Source organism: Mustela nigripes, chromosome 2 (genome assembly GCF_022355385.1).
Source record: "Mustela nigripes isolate SB6536 chromosome 2, MUSNIG.SB6536, whole genome shotgun sequence".
In the NCBI taxonomy this organism is placed as follows: domain Eukaryota; kingdom Metazoa; phylum Chordata; class Mammalia; order Carnivora; family Mustelidae; genus Mustela; species Mustela nigripes.
In genome coordinates this window covers 6,921,942-6,946,688 of record NC_081558.1, presented here as the reverse complement: position 1 = coordinate 6,946,688, position 24,747 = coordinate 6,921,942, and the positions used below count along the sequence as shown (strand labels likewise).

Below are 24,747 nucleotides of genomic sequence, written 5' to 3'. Positions count from 1 at the left end.
ATGGAAGTTTTCTTCACATCAGTTAATGAGAAATCAAACTCTGAGTTTGTCTTCCAGTCAAGCCTCAAGATCATCCACATTTTGGATGTAGAGATCTCTGCGAACCCTGAAGTATTTAAGCAAGTGATCAAGTCAAGAGATAAGTATGTAAAAATAAATAATTGTCTAATATAATAATACACATCACTGAATAGAAAAATTAAAACCTGAGCTGTCTCTCAAAACCGCAAAACATACATCTCCAATGCATAAATTCCAAACCCCAAACCAGGAGTATAGAAAGAAAAACAGAAAGTTCTCCTTAGAGACATAAATTTTAACTGAGAAAAGAGAAACTCAGTAATATTCCTGGTATAGAAGATCAAATTCTCTCTAAATTACATGATTAAGTCAGTGGCTGTACAGATATAAATGTCATATGTTGTTCTCTGTAGTTGAAAAAAATGCACCTGAATTTTACAATGAGATAAGTAACTTGGAAGTCAGAAATGATGAATAGAAGTCAGCTTCTTTCTGAGAAGAGGATGTGGTCTAGATACTACTGCCAACCCAGTACATTCGTTTTTCTTCATCAATTAATAATAGCAAGTCCTTAGAGAACATGGACCAATCTGGCTAATTATGTGCCAAGCGCTTTGAGCCCTCAACTGTAAACAATCAGCCTGTGCTTTCCAGCCTTTTAGTTGTCAGTGCCAGGTAAGTGGGCTCCATACATGTGTTTCCTCCTCCCAGTTGTCTGCTTGAGGACACCCATACTGGCATCTGTTTTCCTGCCCCTCCTGGAAGCAAAGCCTCAGTCCTCACTCAGCTAAAGACAGGGGAGAGGCAGCAAGCTCTGCAATCCTCCATCCTCCTCCAGAAGAGACACAGTACAGACCAGTGAGTAGGAAGTAGAGTGGGAGTGACTGAATGCAGCAGCCACAGGGAGAGCATTGTTCCCTCCTTATCAGACCACTAGGACAGTTGGGACAGCCAGACAGGAGGGGACCAAAGCAAAGATTCAACGCCAAGCCCTATGAAGACCTAGTGTTGTTGGTTCTGGCAGGGACCCTAGCACTCTTATTTAGATTTATGTTTTAGTCTCTTGCTAGTTCTATTTCTCCTGGCATCATCCCATCAGAACAGGAAAGAGGTCCTTTTTAACTGTTCCCTAAGTCCTCCAAATGGTCATGAAGGCGATGATGATGGTGATGAAGGAAATGATATTAGTAAACACAATGTTGCAAACCATTAGCTTGGGACTCCATGTACCAGACACTGAGATGAATTTTGTACATAGTTTGCAAACTTTTATCTGCATGGCCATCCCCGGAGAGACAGCAACATGTATTATCATCATTTCAGAATTAAGGATAGGAGCACATATTTTTTTTTTCACTTCCTGATTCCTCGAGTACAGATCCTTTACCTCTTTGGTTAGGTTTATTCCCAGGTATCTTATGGTTCTTGGTGCTAAAGTAAATGGAATCAATTCTCTAATTTCCTTTTCTGTATTTTCATTATTAGTGTATAAGAAAGCCACTGATTTCTGTACATTGACTTTGTATCCTGCCACGTTGCTGAATTGTTGTATGAGTTCTAGTAGTTTGGGGGTAGAGTCTTTTGGGTTTTCCATATAAAGAATCATGTCATTAGCAAAGAGAGAGAGTTTGACTTCTTCATTGCCAATTTGGATAACTTTTATTTCTCTTTGTTGTCGGATTGCTTTTGCTAGGACTTCTTTTTTTTTTTTTTAAGATTTTATTTATTTATTTGACAGACAGAGATCACAAGTAGGCAGAGGGAGAGGAAGGGAAACAGGCTCTCCGCTGAGCAGAGAGCCCGATGTGGGGCTCGATCCCAGGACCCTGGGATCATGACCTGAGCTGAAGGCAGAGGCTTAACCCACTGAGCCACCCAGGCGCCCTTTTGCTAAGACTTCTAATACTATGTTGAATAAGAGTGGTGAAAGTGGGCAACCTTGTTTTGTTCCTGATCTCAATGGGAAGGCTGCAAGCTTTTTCCCATTGAGGGTGATATTTGCTGTGGGTCTTTCATAGATAGATTTGATGAGGTTCAGGAATGATCCCTCTATCCCTATACTTTGAAGCGTTTTAATCAGGAACGGATGCTGGATTTTGTCAAATGCTTTTTCTGCATCAATTGAGAGGACCATCTGGTTCTTCTATCTTTTCTTATTAATTTGTTCTATCACATTGATTGATTTGCGAATGTTGAACCATCCTTATAGCCCAGAGATGAATCCCACCTGATCATGGTGGATAATCTTTTTAATGTGCTGTTGGGTCTTGTTTGCTAGGATCTTGTTGAGAATCTTAGCATCCATATTCATCAGTGATATTGGTCTGAAATTCTCCTTTTTGGTAGGGTCTTTGCCTGGTTTGGGGTTCAGGGTAATGCTGGCTTCATAGAAAGAGTCTGGAAGTTTTCCTTCTGCTTCAATCTTTTGAAACAGCTTCAGGAGAATAGGTGTTATTTCTTCTTTGAAAGTTTGGTAGAATTCCCCAGGGAATCCATCAGGTCCTGAGCTCTTGTTTTTTGGGAGGTTTTTGATCACCGCTTCAATCTCGTTACGAGATATCGGTCTATTCAGGTTGTTGATTTCTTCCTGGTTCAATTTTGGGAGTTGATAGCTTTCCAGGAATGCATCCATTTCATCAAGGTTGCTAAGCTTATTGGCATATAACTGTTGATAATAACTTCTGATGATTGTTTCTACTTCCTTGGTGTTAGTTGTGATCTCTCCCTTTTCGATCAAATTTTTATGAATTTTCTTTTGGATTAGTGTGGCCAGTGGCTTATTGATCTTATTGATTCTTTCAAAAAACCAACTTCTAGTTTTATTGATACATTCTACTGCATCTTTGGTTTCTACCTCCTTGATCTCAACTCTAATCTTGATGATTTCCTTTCTTATGTGTGGTGTTGGTTTGATTTGTTGTTGATTCTCCAATTCTTTAAGGTGCAGAGAAAGCGGCTGTGTTCTGGATTTTTAAATTTTTTTGAGGGAGGCTTGGATGGCTATGCATTTCCCCTTTAGGACCGCCTTTGCTGTATCTCATAGGTTTTGGATCGAAGTGTCTTCATTGTCATTCGTTTCCATGAATTGTTTCAGTTCTTCCTTGATCTGTTGGTTGATCCAAGCATTCTTAAGCAAGGTGGCCTTTAGCTTCCAGTGTTTGAGTTCCTTCTGAACTTTTCTGTGTGATTGAGCTCCAGTTTCAAAGCAGGGAATATGCAGGGAATAATCTCAGTCTTTTGGTATAGGTTGAGTCCTGATTTGTGACCCAGTATGTGGTCTAATCTGGAGAACGTTCGGTGTGCACGTGAGAAGAATGAGTATTCTGTTGTTTTAGGGTGGAATGTTCTGTATATATCTATGAGGTCCATCTGGTCCAGTGTGTCATTCAATGATCTTGTTTCTTTATTGATTTTCTGCTTCAATCATCTGTCTATTTCTTAGAGAGGCATGTTAAGATCTCCAACGATTAGTGTATTCATATCAATATGACTCTTTATCTTGATTAACAGTTTTCTTATGTAATTGGCTGTTCCCATATTGGGGGAATAGATATTTACAATTGTTAGATCATCTTGGTGGATAATCCGTTTATGGATTATGTAGTGGCCTTCTGTATCTCTGACTACAGTCTTTAGTTTAAAATCTAATTTGTCTGATATGAGAATCGCTACCCCAGCCTTCTTTTGAGGCCCACTGGCATGAAAACTGCCTCTCCATCCCTTCACTTTCAGTCTGGGTGTATCTTTAGGTTCAAAATGGGTCTCTTGTAGACAACATATGGATGGGTCCTGTCGCTTTATCCAATCTGCAACCCTGTGCCATTTTATGGGTGCATTTAGGCCATTCACATTGAGAGTGATTATTGATAGATACGTTTTTATTGACATCGAGTTACCTTTGAAGTCTTTCTTTCTGTAGATTGTCTCTATATTTCTGTTCAATGCTATTCTTAGGATTTTCCTCTTTTATAGAACCCCCCTGAATATTTCCTGCAGTGTCGGCTTGGTGGTTGCATAGTTTTTTAAGCCTTGCCGGTCTTGGAAACTCTTTATCTCTCCATCCATTTTGAATGTAAGTCTTGGATAAAGTATTCTTGGCTGCATGTTCTTCTCATTTAGTGCCCTGAATATATCTTGCCAGCCTTTTCTGGCTTGCTAGGTCTCATGTTATTCTGATGGGCTTTCCTCTGTAAGTAAGGAGCCTCTTTGCCCTAGCGGCTTTCAAGAGATTATACCTACAATTATGATTCCTCAATTTGACTATCAGGTGACCTGATGTTTTTTTGGAATGTATAATCTTGGGTGGAGACCGTTCAGTCTCTAGTACATGAACGCTGGTTCCATTCGTGAGATTGGGAAAATTTTCATGAAGGACTTGTTCCACTATATCTTCTAGACTTCTTTCTTTTCTCCTCCCCTTCAGGGATTCCAATAATTCTGATGTTGGAATGTTTCATGGCATCATTTATTTCCCTGATCCTGTTTTCGTGGTTTCTAAGCTGTTTGTTCCAGGCTTCCTCCTGATCCTTTCTCTCTATCTGTTTGTCCTCCAGATCACTAATTCTATCTTCTGTCTCTGTTACCCTAGAGAGAGGTTAGATTAGATTGGAACTCATTGAGAGCATTGTGAACCTCCTCCCTGGTAGGTTTAAGCTCCACCCTAACATTGTGAACATCCTGTCTGGTCGCTTTCAGCTCAGCCCTAATCAATTCTGTTTGGTCATCCATGGCTTTCTCCAGCCTAGCTATTGCCTGAATTCTCTTTCCGACATATTGTCTTTGTTGATATGTTAGCTCTGTTGCAGAAGGTCCATCCTCTGTATTTTTCTTCTGTTGGGCATTCCTCCTCCTAGTCATTTTGGTGGGAGATGACTGAACAGATGTAGCTGGATGTATCTACTGTGGTGCAGTCAAGGTGAACCCTGGAACACTTCTGAGTAATCAGGATTCCCCACCCAAACGAGAGACAAAAGAAAAGAAAAAGAAAAAGAAGAAAAAAAAAGAGATATAGAGAGAGACAGTAAAGAAAGGGAAGAGGAAAGAGAAGGTTCAGCCCAAATGGGCCCCAAGGTAAGATTTATGAAGTAGACAAAAACAGACAAACAAAAAGACTGATACAAGTATATGACAAGAGACAAAAAAATGTATGCAAATAAAGGAAGAACCTCGTCAAAAAGAACCCCAAGTGTAAGATTTATATACTATCAGGACAAACACAAAAACACAGAAACACTTGTGGAAGAAAAAGATGGGAGAGTGGTTATAAATTCTCAGTGTGTGCGAGGAAGGTTGTTTTGATTATTCCTGGATGTATCTTGATATCTTTGTTAAAGGACTCAACTTTCCTAAGATAAAGGGGGGTTAAAAATTAGTTTACCTATAGGGGTAGTATTGATTGGGGGAAGGAGATTACTTTGAAGTTTAATTCTATATGAATATTAGAAGATAAAAATAAAAAGGAATAAACTAAACTAAAATTTAAATAAAAAGAAGGAATTCAAAAAATAGAAATGCAAAAGAAAAACATAGGTGTTGTATCAAAAAGTTCAGGTTAGAAGGTTATTATGGAATTTGATGTACTGGACAGCTCGCTGTGATGGTTATTAGGTTAAAAAAATACCTACAAAAAAATGAACCAGAATAGTGGGAATGAATGAAAAATAAAAGTTTTCCTATGAAGTAGTGGTTGTTCTCTTGTAGTCCTTTTTTTCCCCTCTCTCTCTTTTTTTTCTTTTCTTTTATTTTTTTATTTTTTCAGGCTTTAGTTCTCTGGCGGTTTTTATGTTTGTTCACTTTTTTTCCCCTCATTTTGACCACTTTTGATGGTTTTTTTAGTTTTAGAGGAAAACAAACCGCACCTTGATCTCCCTCTCAGAGAGAAGCCTCAGTCTGGCTGCAGAGCAGGTTCCAAGTCGCGGTCCCTGGGAATGCAGGATCTTTCACTTCTACCCCAAAAGCCAAGGCAGTGGCGGCTGTCTGGGAGCTCCAGACCACCAGAGAGGTTCCAAGCAGCAATAGCACACTGAGATTTTCCCGCTGGCCCGGGCAGGGAGTGCCTGGTCTTTCTGGGTCTAAGAATGCCCGGCTTGCGCGCACCAATTTCAGGGGAGGCTGAAGTTCGTTTGCGGGTCTCAGGCTCTGAAAATGGGGCGCAGGTCTGAGAGCACCAGGCTGGGCCTTCGCGAACCTCTCTGCCCACTGGCGTCTTCTCCCCCTGTAGCGATCCAAACGTGTATAATTCTGATCTCAGGCTGATTTCATGGGTGATTGGAGTCCTTTGGTAGGTAATCAGCTCATTTTGGGGTACAAGTTGAAAAGTAACCTCCTCCTACTTCCCCGCCATCTTGTCCGCCCCCCTTATTTTGTCTTTTAAATACCCAGGAGTGCAGTTACTGGATCATAGAATAGTTCTTTTTTTTAAAATTTTTTAAAGTTTTATTTATTTTTTAAATTTCTTTTCAGCATTCCAGAATTCATTGTTTATGCACCATACCCTGTGCTCCATGCAATACATGCCCTCCATAATACCCACCACCAGGCTTACCCAATTATTAAAACTTATAAACACTAACACAGACTTAAATGGCACCATTTGAAATATAGAGAAATGTAATCAGATGCAAAGATGCTGTATTAAAGCATAACTGCATAAAATTAACCATAGTTCGTACTGTACTACTGTAAAAATTTGGCTGCCACATCCTGTTGCTATTGCAGTGAACTCAAGTATTGCGAGTATCTGCTTAAAATGTCCCGTGACACTAATCATCTCCATGTGAGCAGTTCATCTCTCCAGAAAATTGCATATCCCAGTAAAAAGTGACCTCTTTGCAGTTCTCCCCTCTTTTTCATTGTGTTTACTGCAATATCATAAACTTTGAATAACATCATGGGACCCATCTCAAGAAGCAGAGAGAAGTCATGACATTACAAGAAAATGTTGAATTGCTTGATATGTACCATAGATTGAGGTCTGTACCTGAAGTTGCCCACCATTTCAAAATAAATGAATCTAAAGTAAGGACCACTGTAAAAATTAAAAAAAAAATAAAGGAAAGGGACATTTGTCAAGCTGTCACTAAAGCTATACCAACAGATAAAGGCAGTCCTGATCATAAGCCTAACTAAACAGTAGAGTTCATCTATCCCTTCCTGCCTCAAATTCCAGCATTTGCTTCTCTTCCATACTAATAAATGTCCTTTGTGACCCTCCCCGCACCCCCAGAATAAGGCACTTTTCATCTGCACTAAAATCTATTTAGGCAGACATCTTTTTCTTTTTCTTTTTTTTTTTTTTAAAGATTTTATTTATTTATTTGACAGAGAGAGATCACAAGTAGGCGGAGAGGCAGGCAGAGAGAGAGAGGAGGAAGCAGGCTCCCTGCTGAGCAGAGAGCCCGATGCGGGACTCGATCCCAGGACCCTGAGATCATGACCCGAGCCGAAGGCAGCGGCTTAACACACTGAGCCACCCAGGCGCCCAAGGCAGACATCTTTTTCTTAATGGTGTTTGGGAACTCATCTGTTTTTTTTTAAAATTTATTTTTCATTTTCAGCAGAACAGTATTCATTATTTTTGCACCACATCCAGCGCTCCATGCAATCTGTGCCCTCTATAATACCCACCATACAGTACCCCGACCTCCAACCCCCCACCCCTTCAAAACCCTCAAATTGTTTTTCAGAGTCCATAGTGTCTCATGGCTCACCTCCCCTTCCAATTTCCCCCAACTCCCTTCTCTCTATCTCCCCATGTTCTCCATGCTATTTGTTATCCTCCACAAATAAGGGAAACCATATGATAATTGACTCTCTGCTTGACTTATTTCACTCAGCATAATCTCTTCCAGTCCCGTCCATGTTGCTACAAAAGTTGGGTATTCGTTCTTTCTGATGGAGGCATAATACTCCATAGTGTGTATGGACCGCATCTTCCTTATCCATTCGTCTGTTGAAGGGCATCTTGGTTCTTTCCACAGTTTGGCGACTGTGGCCATTTCTGCTATAAACATTGGGGTACAGATGGCCCTCCTTTTCACTACATCTGTATCTTTGGGGTAAATACCCAGTAGTGCAATGGGAGGGTCATAGGGAAGTTCTATTTTTAATTTCTTGAGGAATCTCCACACTCTTCTCCAAAGAAGCTGTACCAACTTGCATTCCCACCAACAGTGGAAGAGGGTTTCCATTTCTCCACATCCTCTCCAACACATGTTGCTTCCTGTCATGCTAATTTGGGCCATTCTAACTGGTGTAAGGTGATATCTCAGTGTGGTTTTAATTTGAGTCTCCCCCATGGCTAGTGATGATGAATATTTTTTCATGTGTCTGATAGCCATTTTTATGTCTTCATTGGAGAAGTGTCTGTCCATATCTTCTGCCCATTTTTTGATATGATTGTATGTTTTGTGTGTGTTGATTTTGAGGAGTTCATTATAGATCCTGGATATCAACCTTTTGTCTGTACTGTCATTTGCAAATATCTTCTCCCATTCCGTGGATTGCCTCTTTGTTTTCATGACTGTTTTCTTTGCTGTGAGAAGCTTTTGATTTTGATGAAGTACCAAAAGTTCATCTTCACTTTTGTTTCCTTTGCCTTTGGAGACATATCTTGAAAGAAGTTGCTGTGGCTGATATCGGAGAGATTACTGCCTATGTTCTCCTCTAGGATTCTGATGGGTTCCTGTCTCACATTGAGGTATTTTATCCATTTTGAGTTTATCTTTGTGTACGGTGTAAGAGAATGGTCGAGTTTTATTCTTCTACATATAGCTGCCCAGTTTTCCTAGCACCATTTATTGAAGAGACTGTCTTTTTTCCACTGTACATTTTGTTTTGTTGAAGATTATTTGCCATAGAGTTGAGGGTCCATATCTGGGCTCTCTACTCTGTTCCACTGGTGTATGTGTCTGTTTTTATGCCAGTACCATACTGTCTTGGTGATCACAGCTTTGTAGTAAAGCTTGAAATCATAACGCGATGCCCCCTGTTTTATTTTTGTTTTTCAACATTTCCATAGCGATTTGGGGTCTCTTCTGACTCCATAAAAATTTTTGGATTATTTGCTCCAGCTCTTTGAAGAATACCAGTGGAATTTTGATCGGAATAGTATTAAAAGTATAGATTGCTCTAGGCAGTATAGACATTTTAACAATGTTTATTCTTCCAATCCAAGAGCATGGAATGGTCTTCCATCTTTTTGTGTCTTCTTCAATTTCTTTCATGAGTGTTCTGTAGTTCCTCGAGTACAGATCCTTTACCTCTTTGGTTAGGTTTATTCCCAGGTATCTTATGGTTCTTGGTGCTATTGTAAATGGAATCGATTCTCTAATTTCCCTTTCTGTATTTTCATTGTTAGTGTATAAGAAAGCCACTGATTTCTGCACATTGACTTTGTATCCTGCCATGTTGCTGAATTGTATGAGTTCTAGTATTTTGGGGGTGGAGTCTTTTGGGTCTCCCATATAAAGAATCATGTCATCTGAAAAGAGAGAGAGAGTTTGACTTCTTCATTACCAATTTGGATACCTTTTATTTCTCTTTGTTGTCTGATTGCTGTTGCTAGGACTTCTAATACTATGTTGAACAAGAGTGGTGAGAGTGGGCATATTTGTCGTGTTCCTGATCTCAACGGGAAGGCTGCAAGCTTTTTCCCATTGAGGACAATATTTGCTGTGGGTCTTTCATAGATAGATTTGATGAGGTTCAGGAATGTTCACTCTATCCCTATACTTTGAAGCGTTTTAATCAGGAACGGATGCTGGATTTTGTCAAATGCTTTTTCTGCATCAATTGAGAGGACCGTCTGGTTCTTCTCTCTTCTCTTATTAATTTGTTCTATCACACTGATTGATTTGCGAATGTTGAACCATCCTTGTAGCCCAGGGATGGATGAATCCCACCTGATCATGGTGGATAATCTTTTTAATGTGCTGTTGGATCCTGTTGGCTACGATCTTGTTGAGAATCTTAGCATCCATATTCATCAGTGATATTGGTCTGAAATTCTCCTTTTTGGTAGGGTCTTTGCCTGGTTTGGGGTTCAGGGTAATGCTGGCTTCATAGAAAGAGTCTGGAAGTTTTCCTTCTGCTTCAATCTTTTGAAACAGATTCAGGAGAATAGGTGTTATTTCTTCTTTGAACGTTTGGTAGAATTCCCCAGGGAATCCATCAGGTCCTGGGCTCTTGTTTTTTTGGGAGGTTTTTGATCACCGCTTCAATCTCGTTACGAGATATCAGTCTATTCAGGTTGTCAATTTCTTCCTCGTTCAATTTTGGGAGTTTATAGTTTTCCAGAAATGCATACCTTTCTTCTAGTTTGCTTAGCTTATTGGCATGTAACTGTTGATAATAACTTCTGATAGACTAAAGACTGTAGTCAGAGATACACGAAGGACACTACATCATTCTTAAAGGGACTATCCACCAAGATGATCTAACAATTGTAAATATCTATGCCCCCAATATGGGAGCAGCCAATTACTTAAGAAAACTTTTAATCAAGATAAAGAGTCATATTGATATGAATACACTAATTGTTGGAGATCTTAACACGCTTCTCTCAGAAATAGATCATCAAAGCAGAAAATCAATAAAGAAACAAGAGCATTGAATGACACATTGGACCTGATGGACCTCATATATATATGCAGAACATTCCACCCTAAAACAACAGAATACTCATTCTTCTCAAGTGCACATGAAACTTTCTCCAGAGTAGACCACATACTGGCTCACAAATCAGGACTCAACCGATACCAAAAGACTGACATTATTCCCTAAACATTCTCAGATCACAATGCTGACACTGGAGCTCAATCACAAGGAAAAGTTCCAAAGGAACTCAAACACCTGGAAGCTAAAGGCCACCTTGCTTAAGAATGCTTGGATCAACCAGGAGATCAAAGAAGAACTGACACAATTCATGGAAACCAATGACAACGAAGACACTTTGGTCCAAAACCTATGGGATACAGCAAAGGCGGTCCTAAGGGGGAAATACATAGCCATCCAAGCCTCTCTCAAAAAAATTTGAAAAATCCAGAACACAGCATCTGTCTCTACACCTTAAAGAAGTGGAGAATCAATAACAAATCAAACCAACTCCACACATAAGAAGGGAAATAATTGAGATTTGAGCTGAGATCGATGAGGTAGAAACCAGAGATACAGTAGAACGTATCAATGAAACTAGAGCTGGTTTTTTGAAATAATCAGTAAGATCGATAAACCATTGGCAACACTAATCCAAAAGAAAAGAGAGAAAGCCCAAATACATAAAATTATGAATGAAAAGGGAGAGGTCACAACGAACACCAAGGAAGTATAACTCATCTGTTTTTAGCTGGCAAACTCGCTTCTCCTGTTATCTTGATATTTTTTCTTAAGTTCAGCCTTGTTTTAAAATTATCTAACCATCCTTTACTTGTATTAAAATCCCCAGCTTTAGACTATTCACTTGCCTTTTCTTTGTCATATGACTTTGCTTTTCCTCAAATTATATTCAAGTCTATAGTTACACCTTTTCTATAACAACTTTGCACCCACAGCAAAGCTTCATTTTTAATATGAGGTAAAAAATTACATTGCAAAAAATGCAAGATTTTTACACCTGTTGGTATAGTTGTAGTGAGTAGTTCTATTTTTAACTTTCTGAGGAATCTCCATACTGTTTTCTAGAGTGGCTGCACCAGTTTGCATTCCCACCCACAGAACATGATGTTCCTTTTTCTCCATGAGTGTTCCTTTTTCTCCACATGCTCACCAACTCTTGTTTCTTGTATTGTTGATTTAAGCTATTCTGACAGGTAGGTAGTACTATCTTATGGCAGTTTTGATTTGCATTTCCCTGATGATGAGCAATGTTGGCCATCTATATGTCTTCTTTGGAAAATTATCTATTCATGTCTTCTGTTCATGTTTTTTTTTTTTTTAAAGATTTTATTTATTTATTTGCCAGAGAGAGAGAGAGAGAGAGAGCAAGCACAAGCAGGCAGAGTGGCAGCAGAGGCAGAGGGAGAAACAGGCTCCCCGCCAAGCAAGGAGCCCGATGCGGGACTCAATCCCAGGATGCTGGGATCATGACCTCAGTCAAAGGCAGCCGCTCAACCAACTGAGCCACCCAGGCATCCCTTCTGTTCATGTTTTAATTGGATTATTTGTTTTTGGGGTGCTGGGTTTCATAAGTTTTTTGCATATTTTGGATACTAACCCTTTATCAGATATGGCATTTACAAATATCGTCTCCCATTCCATAGTTGCCTTTTAGTATTGTTGATTGCTTCCTTTGCTACACAGAAGCTTTTTAAGTTTTATCAGATCCTGGGGTAGACAGGGAATGAATTCAGGTTTGAATGCAGACAGCGAGACTGTTCACAGGCTACCCAGACAGTATTCTCTCCTGCCTAATCAAGTCTCACCTCTCTTTCCTGTTACTCCAGGCAAAGACCTCCGCTCCCTGTGCTTTTCCCGTTTGGCTGTTCCTGCTAGAAGACACCAGAGAGCAGTTAGTGTCGCCTGCTGCATCAACTATAGAAAAGATGACTGAGATGAAGGTAGAGATCATAAAGAGTCAGCTCATGACAATTCAGGGCAGCTCTCTTTCTTGCCTCAGCTATCAGATTTTGCTTCATATTCCACTTCCTCCCCCATTCCTATAATTTAGGCCCTCTTGATCTCTAAGGGAGATATGGGGTCAATATGTTAGAGTCCATTCTTAGTCAGGAGATAAAAAACTGTCGCAAGATTATCTTAGCAATTTTGGAAAAGACCTCTGGACTTCTGCTTAAAGTCTCTGAAGTGCAGGGAAACAGAACAAACAAGTTAGTTCATGCACCTCAGAGACCCACCACTTAATTCTGAATCCTATCTGCTCTAACTTTCATCTGTATGACACTGAACTAGTTCTTTATGTCTTTGAGCAAGTTTCTAACTGTACTGAGCAAGAATTAAGATGAGCACTGACCATGTGACTAAATATGGTAGATGCATATAGTAAGGATAAGGTAAATTTTAGGTATTGTTGTGGTTGTTATTGTCATTATCAAGTCTAAGCACCATCTATCCAACTATAATATCCTGTGATCAGAAGTTTCAGTGTTCCCTAGATTCTGAGAGAACTCTTCTTTTTTTTTGTCCTTATGCAGGTAGATACTGAGTGTTTAGAGGGAAGCAACTGAATCACAGTCATTTCTGATTTCTCAGAGCTTATACTTTGCTTGGCACAGTGTAGGCTCCAAGAGCACCAGTGGTCTCTGTTAAATATTGAATGGACCCTTCTTTGGTTCTCAGAAACAGGGCAGAGGCAGTGTGGGTTCCATGCTTTGGGTGGTTTGCTTGCTTCCAATGATGTTTCATAGATCTAGATGAAAAATAAAACAATGCTTCTCTGTATCTATGGCACAGATTTTCTCAGAGACCTATCATTTCCACTTAATTATTATTAATAGACTCTTCATTTGAAAATTACTGGAGATTTCCATAAAGAAGATGAAAATTTAAAGAGAGAAAAAGAGAAAGGGAGGCAAAAAAAAAAAAAAAGAAAAAGATAAAGGGAGGCAAATCTTACTGCACTCAACTGAGACACATTTTACCATTTCCACCCTTCCTTCCTTCCTTCCTTCCTTTCTTTCTTTCTTTCTTTCTTTCTTTCTTTCTTTCTCTCTCTTTCTTTCTTCTTTCTTTCTTTCTTTCATTTCTTTTTAAATTTTTTTTAGAAAGGGAGAGGAAGTGGGTGCCAGACTTGATCCCTCAAACCTGTGATCATAATATGAGACAAAATCAAGAGTTGGACACTTAACCAACGAGTCACCCAGGCACCCCAATTTCCATGCATTCTTGAGTGCATTTCCTGGGACATGACAGGCTTCTACCTGATATATAATAAAGTAAAAGTCATTAAACCTTTCTTAGGATTGGGTTTCACCAATGAACCCACCATTCCAATAACAATGTTATTCTGATTTACAAACCATGACTGAATATTTATTCGGTGCAAACTTCTTTTAGAGGCCATATGTATCTTTTTTTTTTAATATTTTATTTATTTATTTGACAGAGAGAAATCACAAGTAGTCGGAGAGGCAGGCAGAGAGAGAGAGAGAGAGGAAAGCAGGCTCCCTGCTGAGCAGAGAGCCCGATGTGGGACTCGATCCCAGGACCCTGAGATCATGACCTGAGCTGAAGGCAGCGGCTTAACCCACTGAGCCACCCAGGCGCCCGAGGCCATATGTATCTTGATATGGTTAATGTTCTCCCCATTTCTAGAGGGAGGATAACAGCACAGAGAGGTTGGGATGTTGACATAAACTCCATGCTTAGTCTGATTCCCATCCCGGGGCTCTGTGCACTCCACCAGTGTCAAATGGTTGCTTTCTTTTCAAACATGCTTTAGTTCCAGATGAGCAAACAGAAACAGGACCAAGAATTCCTTCTCTTGGGATTCTGTGAGTTCACCTGTGATTAGGGAAATTGGATAAGTGATTTACTGGGGCCTTTACTACATGAATATTATAGATCATAAGGTTTTCTATATATAGTAATGCAATTTGCAGCCTATTTTGGAAATCTGTGATATAAAAATATTATTCCTTATCCAAGATAGGTATTCTCCTCTGGATTTATCATAGAAAGACCATTGGAACAGAGACTTTGGGGACCTTTCTAATTCTATACCTTGATAATAAAAGCATGAAGTTGATTTTGTCTATACTTTTATTAGGAAAACAAATGTAGATAATGAATAGTAAAATCATACATATATTGATTTTTTAGAATGTCATCCTTTTCTATGCCTATATATTATTGAAATTCTCATTTGTGTAATGTGGAGGTGGGCACAGGAATTTTATTAAGAATATTCTTTTTTTAAATTTTTTATTTTTTATAAACATATATTTTTATCCCCAGGGGTACAGGTCTGTGAATCACCAGGTCTACACACTTCACAGCACTCACCAAAGGACATACCCTCCCCAACGTCCACAATCCCACTCCCTTCTCCCAAACCCCCTCCCCCCAGCAACCCTGTTTGTTTCGTGAGATTAAGAGTCACCCGTGTTTTGTCTCCCTCCCAATTCCATCCTGCTTCATTGACTCTTCTCCTACCCACTCAAGCCCCCATGTTGCATCACCACTTCCTCATATCAGGGAGATCATATGATAGTTGTCTTTCTCTGCTTCACTTATTTCGCTAAGCATGATGGAATATTCTAATAAGGGACACCTGTGTGGCTCAGTCAGCTAAGTGTCCAACTCTTGATTTTGGCTCAGGTCATGATCTCAGAGTCCTGAGATGGAGCCCCACATTGGACTCTGTGCTCAGTGTGAAGTCAGCTTAAAGTTCTCTCTCTCCCTCTACCTCTTCCTGCTTGTACTCTCTCTGTGTGTCTCTCCGAATAAATAAATGTTTTTTAAAAAAGGGTAATAAGAAAATAAGAGATCATAAAGTTCGTCCTTCAGGTAATACTATGCCACTTTTGAAGTGCTTGAAATAGATGGATATACTTCACAGACACTTAAAACACATTCTTCTGATAAGTGAGAACTCAGGAAACAATATGTGTATCATTATAGTGTTAAGTAAGTTTTAAAGAAAACTGTTTATGGACGCATAAATCAATACTAATATTATGTAAACATTGAAAGGACAATACATCTACCACATTCATGGCAGTGTTTGTCTTTGGGCAACTGACATGCAGGGGAATGGGATCATGCAGGGAAAGCAAGAAAACTCAGTTTTATTAAAATTTATTTTTTAGTTATTTTCAGAATAACCGTATTTATTATTTTTGCACCACACCCAGTGCTCCATGCAATCCATGCCCTCTATAATACCCACCACCTGGTACCCCGACCTCCCACCCCCCACCCTTTCAAAACCCTCAGATTGTCCTTCAATGGACGAATGAATAAGGAAGATATGATCCATATATACTATAGAGTATTATGCCTCCATCAGAAAGGACGAATACCCAATTTTTGTAGCAACATGGATGGGACTGGAAGAGATTATGCTGAGTGAAATAAGTCAAGCAGAGAGAGTCAATTATCATTTGGTTTCACTTATTTGTGGAGCATAACAAATAGTGTGGAGGACATGGGGAGATAGAGAGAAGAAGGGAGTTGGGGGAAATTGGAAAGTGAGTTGAACCATGAGAGACTATGGACTCTGAAAACTCAGTTTTTACTGGCAACAAATATGAGTTCTGAAGTCTAGTGTAACTAGGTATTACTATGTTTGTATATTTGTACATTTCTCTAACATTCTTTGGCTCAGTGTCTTCATAGTGGATATATATAGAAACAGGTAAATAGCTTAGACAGCAGTAAAGAAAGAGTTCTAAGAAGAGTTTACAGTTGAGAAATGTTGCCGAAGGTACTGGGATGTATGTTGGGAAGTGCGGATTGCTTGAATCAAAATAGGTGCATTTAGCTGGGTGTCTCTATACTTGTTTTGTTTATTCAATACTCTCTTCTTTTTTGAGAGGTGTCCCACCTGCCTGGAACCACAGAATCTAACAGCTGTCTCAGAATTCCTTCTCCTGGGCCTCTCAGATGATCCAGAACTGGAGCCTATTCTCTTTGGGCTGTTTCTGTCCATGTACCTGGTCACCTTGCTTGGGAACCTGCTCATCATCCTGGCTGTCAGCTCTGACTCCCACCTCCACACGCCCATGTACTTCTTCCTCTCCAACCTGTCCTTGGCTGATATTGGTTTCAGCACCACGACAATCCCCAAGATGCTGGTGAACATTCAAACGCACAGCAAGTCTATCACCTATGCAGGCTGCCTAACTCAGGTGTCCTTTTTTATCTTGTTTGCATGTTTGGATGATCTACTCCTGGCTGTGATGGCCTATGACCGGTTTGTGGCCATCTGTCACCCCCTGAACTATTCAGTCATCATGAACTCATGCCTCTGTGGCTTGCTGGTCCTGATGTCATTTTTTGGCAGTCTCTTAGACTCTCAGATTCATTGTTTGATGGTGTCCCAACTCACCTTCTGCACAAATGTGAAAATTCATCATTTCTTTTGTGATGCACCTCAACTCTTCCAACTTGCCTGCTCTGATATCTCCAGCCACACCATACTAATGTATTTTATGGGTGCCATCTTTGGTGGTGTTCCCCTCTCAGGGATCCTTTTTTCTTACACACGAATTGTTTCCTCCATTCTGAAAGTCCCATCCACAGGTGGGAAGTACAAAGCCTTTTCTACCTGTAGCTCCCACCTGTTGGTTGTTTGCTTGTTTTATGGAACAGCTCTTGGTGTGTACCTCAGTTCAGCTGTCTCACATTCTCCCAGGAAGGGTGCAGTAACCTCAGTAATGTATGCTTTGGTTGTTCCCATGCTGAATCCCTTCATTTACAGCCTGCGGAACAGGGATGTCAAGAGAGCTTTGCAGAGGCTCCTCAACAGAACATTCTGTTTGACTTTTTTTTAGTTTGTTAATTATAAATAATTGCAAAACCAAACATGGAATTGGCAAGCTTCCTCTTTGGTCATATAATCTTGGTAGCTCATAGTTCCCATTCCTCCTGATTTGTGATATCTAAGTATTGCTTATCTTGGTACACCTTGGATGGAATTAAGGGAATATTCTGGGACTCTCTCTATGACAAAATCACTGCACAATTGAATCTTATTAACCTGTGGAAGCCTCTGTATTGTAGCCAATTACCCAGGTATCCTATAGAAATTGAAACTGTCTTTTATAATATATTCTCTGGCATTTGTTATGCTCCATAAACAAGTGAAACCATATGATAATTGACTCTCTCTGCTTGACTTATTTCACTCAGCATAATCTCTTCCAGTCCTGTCCATGTTGATACAAAAGTTGGGTATTCATCCTTTCTGATGGAGGCATAATACTCCATAGTGTATAGGGACCACATCTTCCTTATCCGTTCATCCGTTGAAGGCCATCTTGGTTCTTTCCACAGTTTGGTGACTGTGGCCATTGCTGCTATAAACATTGGGGTACAGATGGCCCTTCTTTTCACTCCATCTGTATCTTTGGGGTAAATACCCAGTAGTGCAATGGCAGGGTCATAGGGAAGCTCTATTTTTAATTTCTTGAGGAATCTCCACACTCTTCTCCAAAGAGGCTGTACCAACAGTGTAAGAGGGTTCCCCTTTCTCCACATCCCCTCCAACACATGTTATTTCCTGTCTTGCTAATTTTGGCCATTCTAACTGGTGTAAGGTGATATCTCAATGTGGTTTTAATTTGAATCTCCCTGATGGCTAGTGATGATGAACATTTTCTCATGTGTCTGATAGCAATTCATATGTGTTCACTGGAGAAGTGTCTGTTCATATCTTCTGCCCATTTTTTGAGGACAGGGGGAGTTAGAGAGGAGAAAGGAGTTGGCGAAATTGGAAGGGGAAGTGAACCATGAGGGACTATGAACTCTGAAAAACAATCTGAGGGTTTTGAAGGGGTGGGGGGTGGGAAGTTGGGGGAACCAGGTGGTGGATATTAGCGAGGGCACGGATTGCATGGAGTACTGGGTGTGGTGCAAAAACAATGAATATGTTATGCTGAAAATAAATAAATAAATAAAAATTTTAAAAAAAGAAGAAAAACCAAGAAAAAATATAATATATTCTCTGGAATACTACTCAGCCACCAAAAAGATGAAATCTTGCCACTTGCTAATATATGGGTGGAACTCGAGGGTGTTATGGTAAGGGAAATAAGTCAATCAGAGAAAGACAATTATCATATGATCTCACTGATATGTGGAATTTAGAAAGAAAACAGAGGATCTAAGGAGAGTGGAAAAAAATCAAACCAGATGAAATCAGAGAGGAAGGCACACCATAAGAGACTCTTAATGATAAGAAACAAACTGAGGGTTGGGGCGCCTAGGCAGCTCAGTGGGTTAAAGCCTCTGCCTTTGGCTCAGGTCAAGAATCCAGGGTCCTGGGATTGAGTCCCACACTGGGTGCTCTGCTCAGCAGGGAACCTGCTTCCTCCTCTCTTTCTGTCTGCTTCTCTGCCTACTTGTGATCTCTGTCTGTCAAATAAATAAAATCTTAAAAAAAAAGAGGATTTGAAGTGGCAGGGGGTGGGAGGTTGGGGTACCAAGTGGTGGGTATTATAGAGGGCACAGATTTCATGGAGCACTGGGTGTGGTGAAAAAATAATGAATAGTGTTTTTCTGAAAATAAATAAATTAATTTAATTAAAACAAACAAACAAACTGAGGTTTGCTAGAGGGCAGGGTTTGGGGTATAGGGTAACTGGGTGATGGACATTCAGGAGGGCACATGGTGTAATGAGCTCTGAGAATTATATAAGACTGATAATTCACTGATCTCTATTCCAAAATTAATTAAACATTATATGGTTAATTAATTGAATTTAAATAAAAAATAACGTATATTCTTACCCATTTTAACTGTCACGTCTATTTCCCGTAAAACCTTGGCTTTGATCAAATCTATTGATGCAGGTTGTATAAGAGAATATGTCCCTGGTTCTCAATCTTGGCTTCATGTTTGAAACATCTGATACACATAAAAATCCTCATGTATGAGTTCCACCACCACCAATTAAGATTTAATTGGATTGGAGAGTAAAAAGAACTTGACCCGTTTTTTAACAGCATCCCAGGTCAGTCTAATGTGCAGCTAAGGTGGTGGACTCTTTAATTTCATCAGATCTTTCACCCAAAAATAACTTGCATGTGTTTGTTCTTCATGGTCAAACCCTGACCATCTCAAAGTGATTGGAGATCAAAAAGGAGGAAATATGAAAGGGTTTTCTACAAAAATAGCCAATGTTGTTTTCCCCCTCATATTATTGGTAATACTTTAGCCTATCTTTACCTGCTACACTCTACAACTGGTTCATTGTGCTGGATAATTAAGCTATTGTTTTCTACCCCAAACTTACCCTTTTATACTTTAAGTTGTGATGCTGTGGTAGGGGCTGGAAATCTTTAAAACACTGCTCTGATTTTCCATCTGGCTTCTCTTAAATTCTTCTAATAATTGTAATAAAGATCACATGCACAAATGCCCAATCTTTCCCCCATGCCTCTTTGCTTGTGGTGTTGTCATTATATCTTGCTGTAATGGCTCTGTTACCATATTTTTACTTTTGTGACTTTCACAGAAGCATTTAATCATATCTATACTAAAATCACCTTCTTTAAAATAACAAGTGTGGTTTCTCTTTTCTTGATTGAACTCTGACTGACAAGGGAAGAAATCTGCATTGTGAGTGAGATACAATGAGGAAATTGCAGAGTGAGCTCAGGATAAAAAGGTGATATCTCTTGGTCAAGGCTACACAGTTGAGGTTTCAAGTAGTGGTGATATTTCCCGTGGCTGTGTGGTTCTAATTGCATCTGTAGATTAAGTCACCTAAGTCATTATGGATAAATTTAACTCTTATCTTCATTTCCATTACTCAAGGATAGTGAAGAACCATGTCCTCAGCAAAGGAGAGATCTTTCCTTTCACAAGTAACCCCCCCCCCCCCCATTAGGATTCCACTTTGTCACCATGCTTTCTTCTCTTCTGTCATAATCAATCATCTTTGGGTCCTTCTGTTTTCTGCTACACACCCAGGAACCCAGTCTTTCCATTATAGATGCTACACATAGTTTCTAGGTAGTAACCTGGGCTTTTTGAAATGCTAACAACTGGTTTAATTTGCTCTGTCTTTACACTAAGCAAATAGGCTGCCAACCTCACTGACAATGAACTTAGTATTGGATGGGCTCTTCCTGCTATTAAGTGACTTCAGATTAATACAATTTTACTCCTGTTCAAGAATTCTAAAACATCTCAACACTCACACCTCCTCTATACTCCTGTCATTTGGTCATTTGGGCTCTCTTAAATTTCCTCTGCCTTTGATGTACACATACATAAGCACAATTTCTTACACACAGGCAATTAAATTGGGTAAATACTGAAGTTTTCTTTACATCAGTATATGAGAAATCAAACTCTGAGTTTGTCTTCCAGCCAAGTTGGGATCACCCACATTCTGGATGTAGAGATCTCTGAGAACCCTTGAAGTATTTAAGCAAGCGATCAAGTCACCAGATAAGTATGTAAAAATAAACAATTGTCTAATATAATAACATACATCACTAAACAGAAAAATTAAAACCTGAGCTGTGTCTCAAACAGCAAAAAACTTACATCTCCAATGTATAAATTCCAAACCCCAAACCAGGGCTACAGAAAGAAAAATAGAAAGTTCTCCTTAGGGACATATATTTTAACTGAGAAAATAGAAATTCAGTAAGAGTTTTAAAAAAGATTTTATTTGACAAACAGAGGTCACAAGTAGGCAGAGAAGCTGACAGAGAGAGAGAAGGAAGCAGTCTCCCCACTGAGCAGAGAGCCCAATGTGGGGCTCGATCCCAGGACCCTGGGATCATAACCTGAGTCAAAGGCAGAGGCTTAGCCCACTGAGCCACTCAGGCACCCTCAATAAGATTCTTGGTATAGAAGACCTAATTCTCTCTAAATTACTTGATTAAGTCAGTGGCTGTACAGATATAAAATTCATATGTTGCTCTCTGTAGTTGAAAAGAATGCATCTGAATTTTACGATAAGATAGGTAACTTGGAAGTCAGAAATGAGGAATAGAAGTCAGCTTCTCCCTGAGAAGAGGAGGGGGTCTAGATACCACCCCCCTACCCAGTACATTCACTTCTCTCCATCAATTAATAATAGCAAGTCCTTAGAGACTGGGAAAACATGGACCAATCTGGCTAATTATGTGCCAGGTGCTTTGAGTCCTCAGCTGTAAACAATCAGCCTGTGACTTCCAGCCTTTTAGTTGTCATTCCCAGGTCAGCGGGCTCCATACATGCGTCTCCTCCTCCCAGAGCTGTCTGCTTGAGGACACCCATACCGGCATCTGTCTTCCTGCCAGTCCTGGAAACAAAGCCTCAGTCCTCACCCAGCTCCAGGCAGGGGAGAGGCAGCCAGCTCTGCAAGCCTCCATCCTCCTCCAGCAGAGACACAGTACAGACCAGTGAGTAGGAAGTACACTGGGAGTGACTGAATGCAAGAGGGACAGGGAGAGCATTGTTCCCTCCTCATCTGACCACTGGGACAGTTGGGATAGCCAGACAGGAGGGGACCAAAATGCAAAGTTTCAATGCAAAGCCCTATGAAGACCTAGTGTTGTTGGTTCTGGCAGGGACCCTAGCACTCTCATTTAGATTTCTATTTTTGTCTCTTGCTAGTTCTTTTTCTCCTGGACATCTTCCCATCAGAACAGGAGATAGGTCCTTTTTAACTGTTCCCTAAGTCCTCCAAATGGTCATGAGGGTGATGATGATGGCGAGGATGGAAGTGATGTCAATAAACACTATATTATAAACCTTTAGCTTGGGACTCCATGTGCCAGACACTGAGATGAATTTTCTATGTAGTTTGCAAACTTTTATCTGCATTACCACTCCCAGAAAGACAGCAACATGTATTATCATCATTTCAGAGTTAACGATAGGAGCATAATATTTTTTTCACTTCCTGATTTTCTTTATTTATTTTTGCCTTCAACTCACCTTTTCTAAAATATTAATTTATTTATTTTCAGCATAACAGTATTCATTATTTTTTTTGTTTCCATCTCTTTTTAAAAATTTTTTTCAATTTATTTATTTTCAGAAAAACAGTATTCATTATTTTTTCACCACACCCAGTGCTCCATGCAATCAGTGCTCTATAAGACCCACCACCTGGTACCCCAACCTCCCACTCCCCAGTCACTTCAAACCCCTCAGATTGTTTTTCAGAGAGACTATAGACTCTGAAAAACAATCACCTTTTTTTTAAAATTTATTTTTTATTTTCAGTATAACAGTATTCATTATTTTTGCACCACACCCAGTGCTCCATGTAATCTGTGCCCTCTATAATACCTACCACCTGGTACCCCGACCTCCCACCCTCCTGCCCCTTCAAAACCCTCAGATTGTTTTTCAGAGTCCATAGTCTCTCATGGTTCACCTCCCCTTCCAATTTCCCCCAACTCCCTTCTCTCTAACTCCCCATGTCCTCCATGCTATTTGTTATGCTCCACAAATAAGTGAAACCATATGATAATTGACTCTCTCTGCTTGACTTATTTCACTCACCTTTTAAACGTTTTTAAATTAAATTCCAGTTAGGAGAAGAAAGGGAAAAAAAGGGAGGTGGGAATCAGAGGGAAGACGAACCACGAGGGACTGGACTCCAGGAACAACCTGAGGGTTTTAGAGGGGAGGGGGGTGGAGGTATGGATTAGCCAGGTGGTGGGTATTAAGGAGGGCATGTATTGCATGGAGCACTGGGTGTTATAGACAAACGAATCATGGAACATTATATCAAGACTACTGATACACTGCAAGGTGACTAACATAATAAAAAAATATATTGCAGTTAGTTAACATACATTGTACTGTTAGTTTCAGTTGTACAATATGTTGATTCAACATTTCCATTCATCACCCAGTGCTCAACAGGACAAGTCCCTCCTTAATCCCTTCACCTTTTTCACCCATCCTCCAACCGATCTCCCCTCTGGTAACCATCAGTTTGTTTTCTATAGTTAAGAGTCTGTTTCTTGGTTTTCCCCCCTCTCTCCCCCCCTTTTCTAGTTTGTTTTGTTTCTTAAATTTCACATATGAGTGAAATCATATGGTAGTAGTTAGTCTTTTTCTGACTGACTTCTTTTGCTTAGTATAATACTCTCTAGCTCCATTGCAAATCTCCTTCCTTTGATGGCTGACTAGTATTCTATTGTATACATACAGCACATCTGCCTCGTCCATTCATCAGTCGATGGACACTGTGGCTGTTTCCCAACAACACTGTTGTTGAAAATGCTTCTATGATATTTGACTCTCTCTGCTTGACTTATTTCACTCAGCATAATCTCTTCCAGTCCCGTCCATGTTGCTACAAAAGTTGGGTATTCGTCCTTTCTGATGGAGGCATAATACTCCATAGTGTACATGGACCACATCTTTCTTATCCATTCATCCGTTGAAGGGCATCTTGTTTCTTTCCACAGTTTGGCGACCGTGGCCATTGCTGCTATAAATATTGGGGTACAGATGGCCCTTCTTTTCACTCCATCTGTATCTTTGGGGTAAATACCCAGGAGTGCAATGGCAGGGTCATAGGGAAGTTCTATTTTTAATTTCTTGAGGAATCTCCACACTGTTCTCCAAAGAGGCTGCACCAACTTGCATTCCCACCAACAGTGTAAGAGGGTTCTCCTTTCTCCAAATCCTCTCCAACACATGTTGTTTCCTGTCTTGCTAATTTTGGCCATTCTAACTGGTGTAAGGTGATATCTCCATGTAGTTTTTTTTTTTTTAAAGATATTTATTTATTTATTTATTTGACAGAGAGAGAGATCACAAGTAGGCTGAGAGGCAGACAGAGAGAGAGAGAGGGAAGTAGGCTCCTGCTGAGAAGAGAGCCCGATGCGGAGCTCGATCCCAGGACCCTGAGATCATGACCTGAGCCGAAGGCAGTGGCTTAATCCACTGAGCCACCCAGGTGCCCCTCAATGTAGTTTTAATTTGAGTCTCCCGGATGGCTAGTGATGATGAACATTTTTTCATGTGTCTGATAGCCATTTGTATGTCTTTAATAAGTCAATCAGAGAGAGTCAATTATCATATGGTTTCACTTATTTATGGAGCATAACAAAAAGCATGGAGGACATGGGGAGTTAGAGAGAAGG

The 24,747-nt window shown here is 40.0% G+C and overlaps 2 protein-coding genes across 2 annotated transcripts in view; both read left to right on the top strand.

Moving 5' to 3' along the window:
* On the top strand, window positions 1-23,182 carry LOC132009621 (olfactory receptor 7E178-like). Its single transcript, XM_059387653.1, has 4 exons — window positions 1-143; window positions 16,457-17,440; window positions 18,631-18,717; window positions 23,179-23,182. The coding sequence occupies exons 1-4, from the start codon at window positions 1-3 to the stop codon at window positions 23,180-23,182; spliced, it is 1,218 nt and encodes a 405-aa protein (XP_059243636.1).
* Window positions 23,183-23,364: 182 nt separating this feature from the next.
* LOC132009620 (olfactory receptor 7E178-like) overlaps window positions 23,365-24,747 on the top strand; it is a 7,172-nt gene continuing 5,789 nt past the window's right edge. The window contains exon 1 of the mRNA XM_059387651.1: window positions 23,365-23,401. Coding sequence (XP_059243634.1) covers window positions 23,365-23,401 — 37 coding nt within the window. The remainder of the gene's footprint in view (window positions 23,402-24,747) is intronic.

Excerpts from the sequence above, each read along its gene's own strand:
- LOC132009621 (XM_059387653.1), top strand. The coding sequence starts at position 1 with ATGGAAGTTTTCTTCACATCAGTTAATGAGAAATCAAACTCTGAGTTT. Across the intron at positions 144-16,456 it reads GTGATCAAGTCAAGAGATAA|CTGGGTGTCTCTATACTTGT; the intron begins GTATGTAAAAAT and ends AGGTGCATTTAG. Across the intron at positions 17,441-18,630 it reads GCTTTGCAGAGGCTCCTCAA|AATATATTCTCTGGAATACT; the intron begins CAGAACATTCTG and ends AAGAAAAAATAT.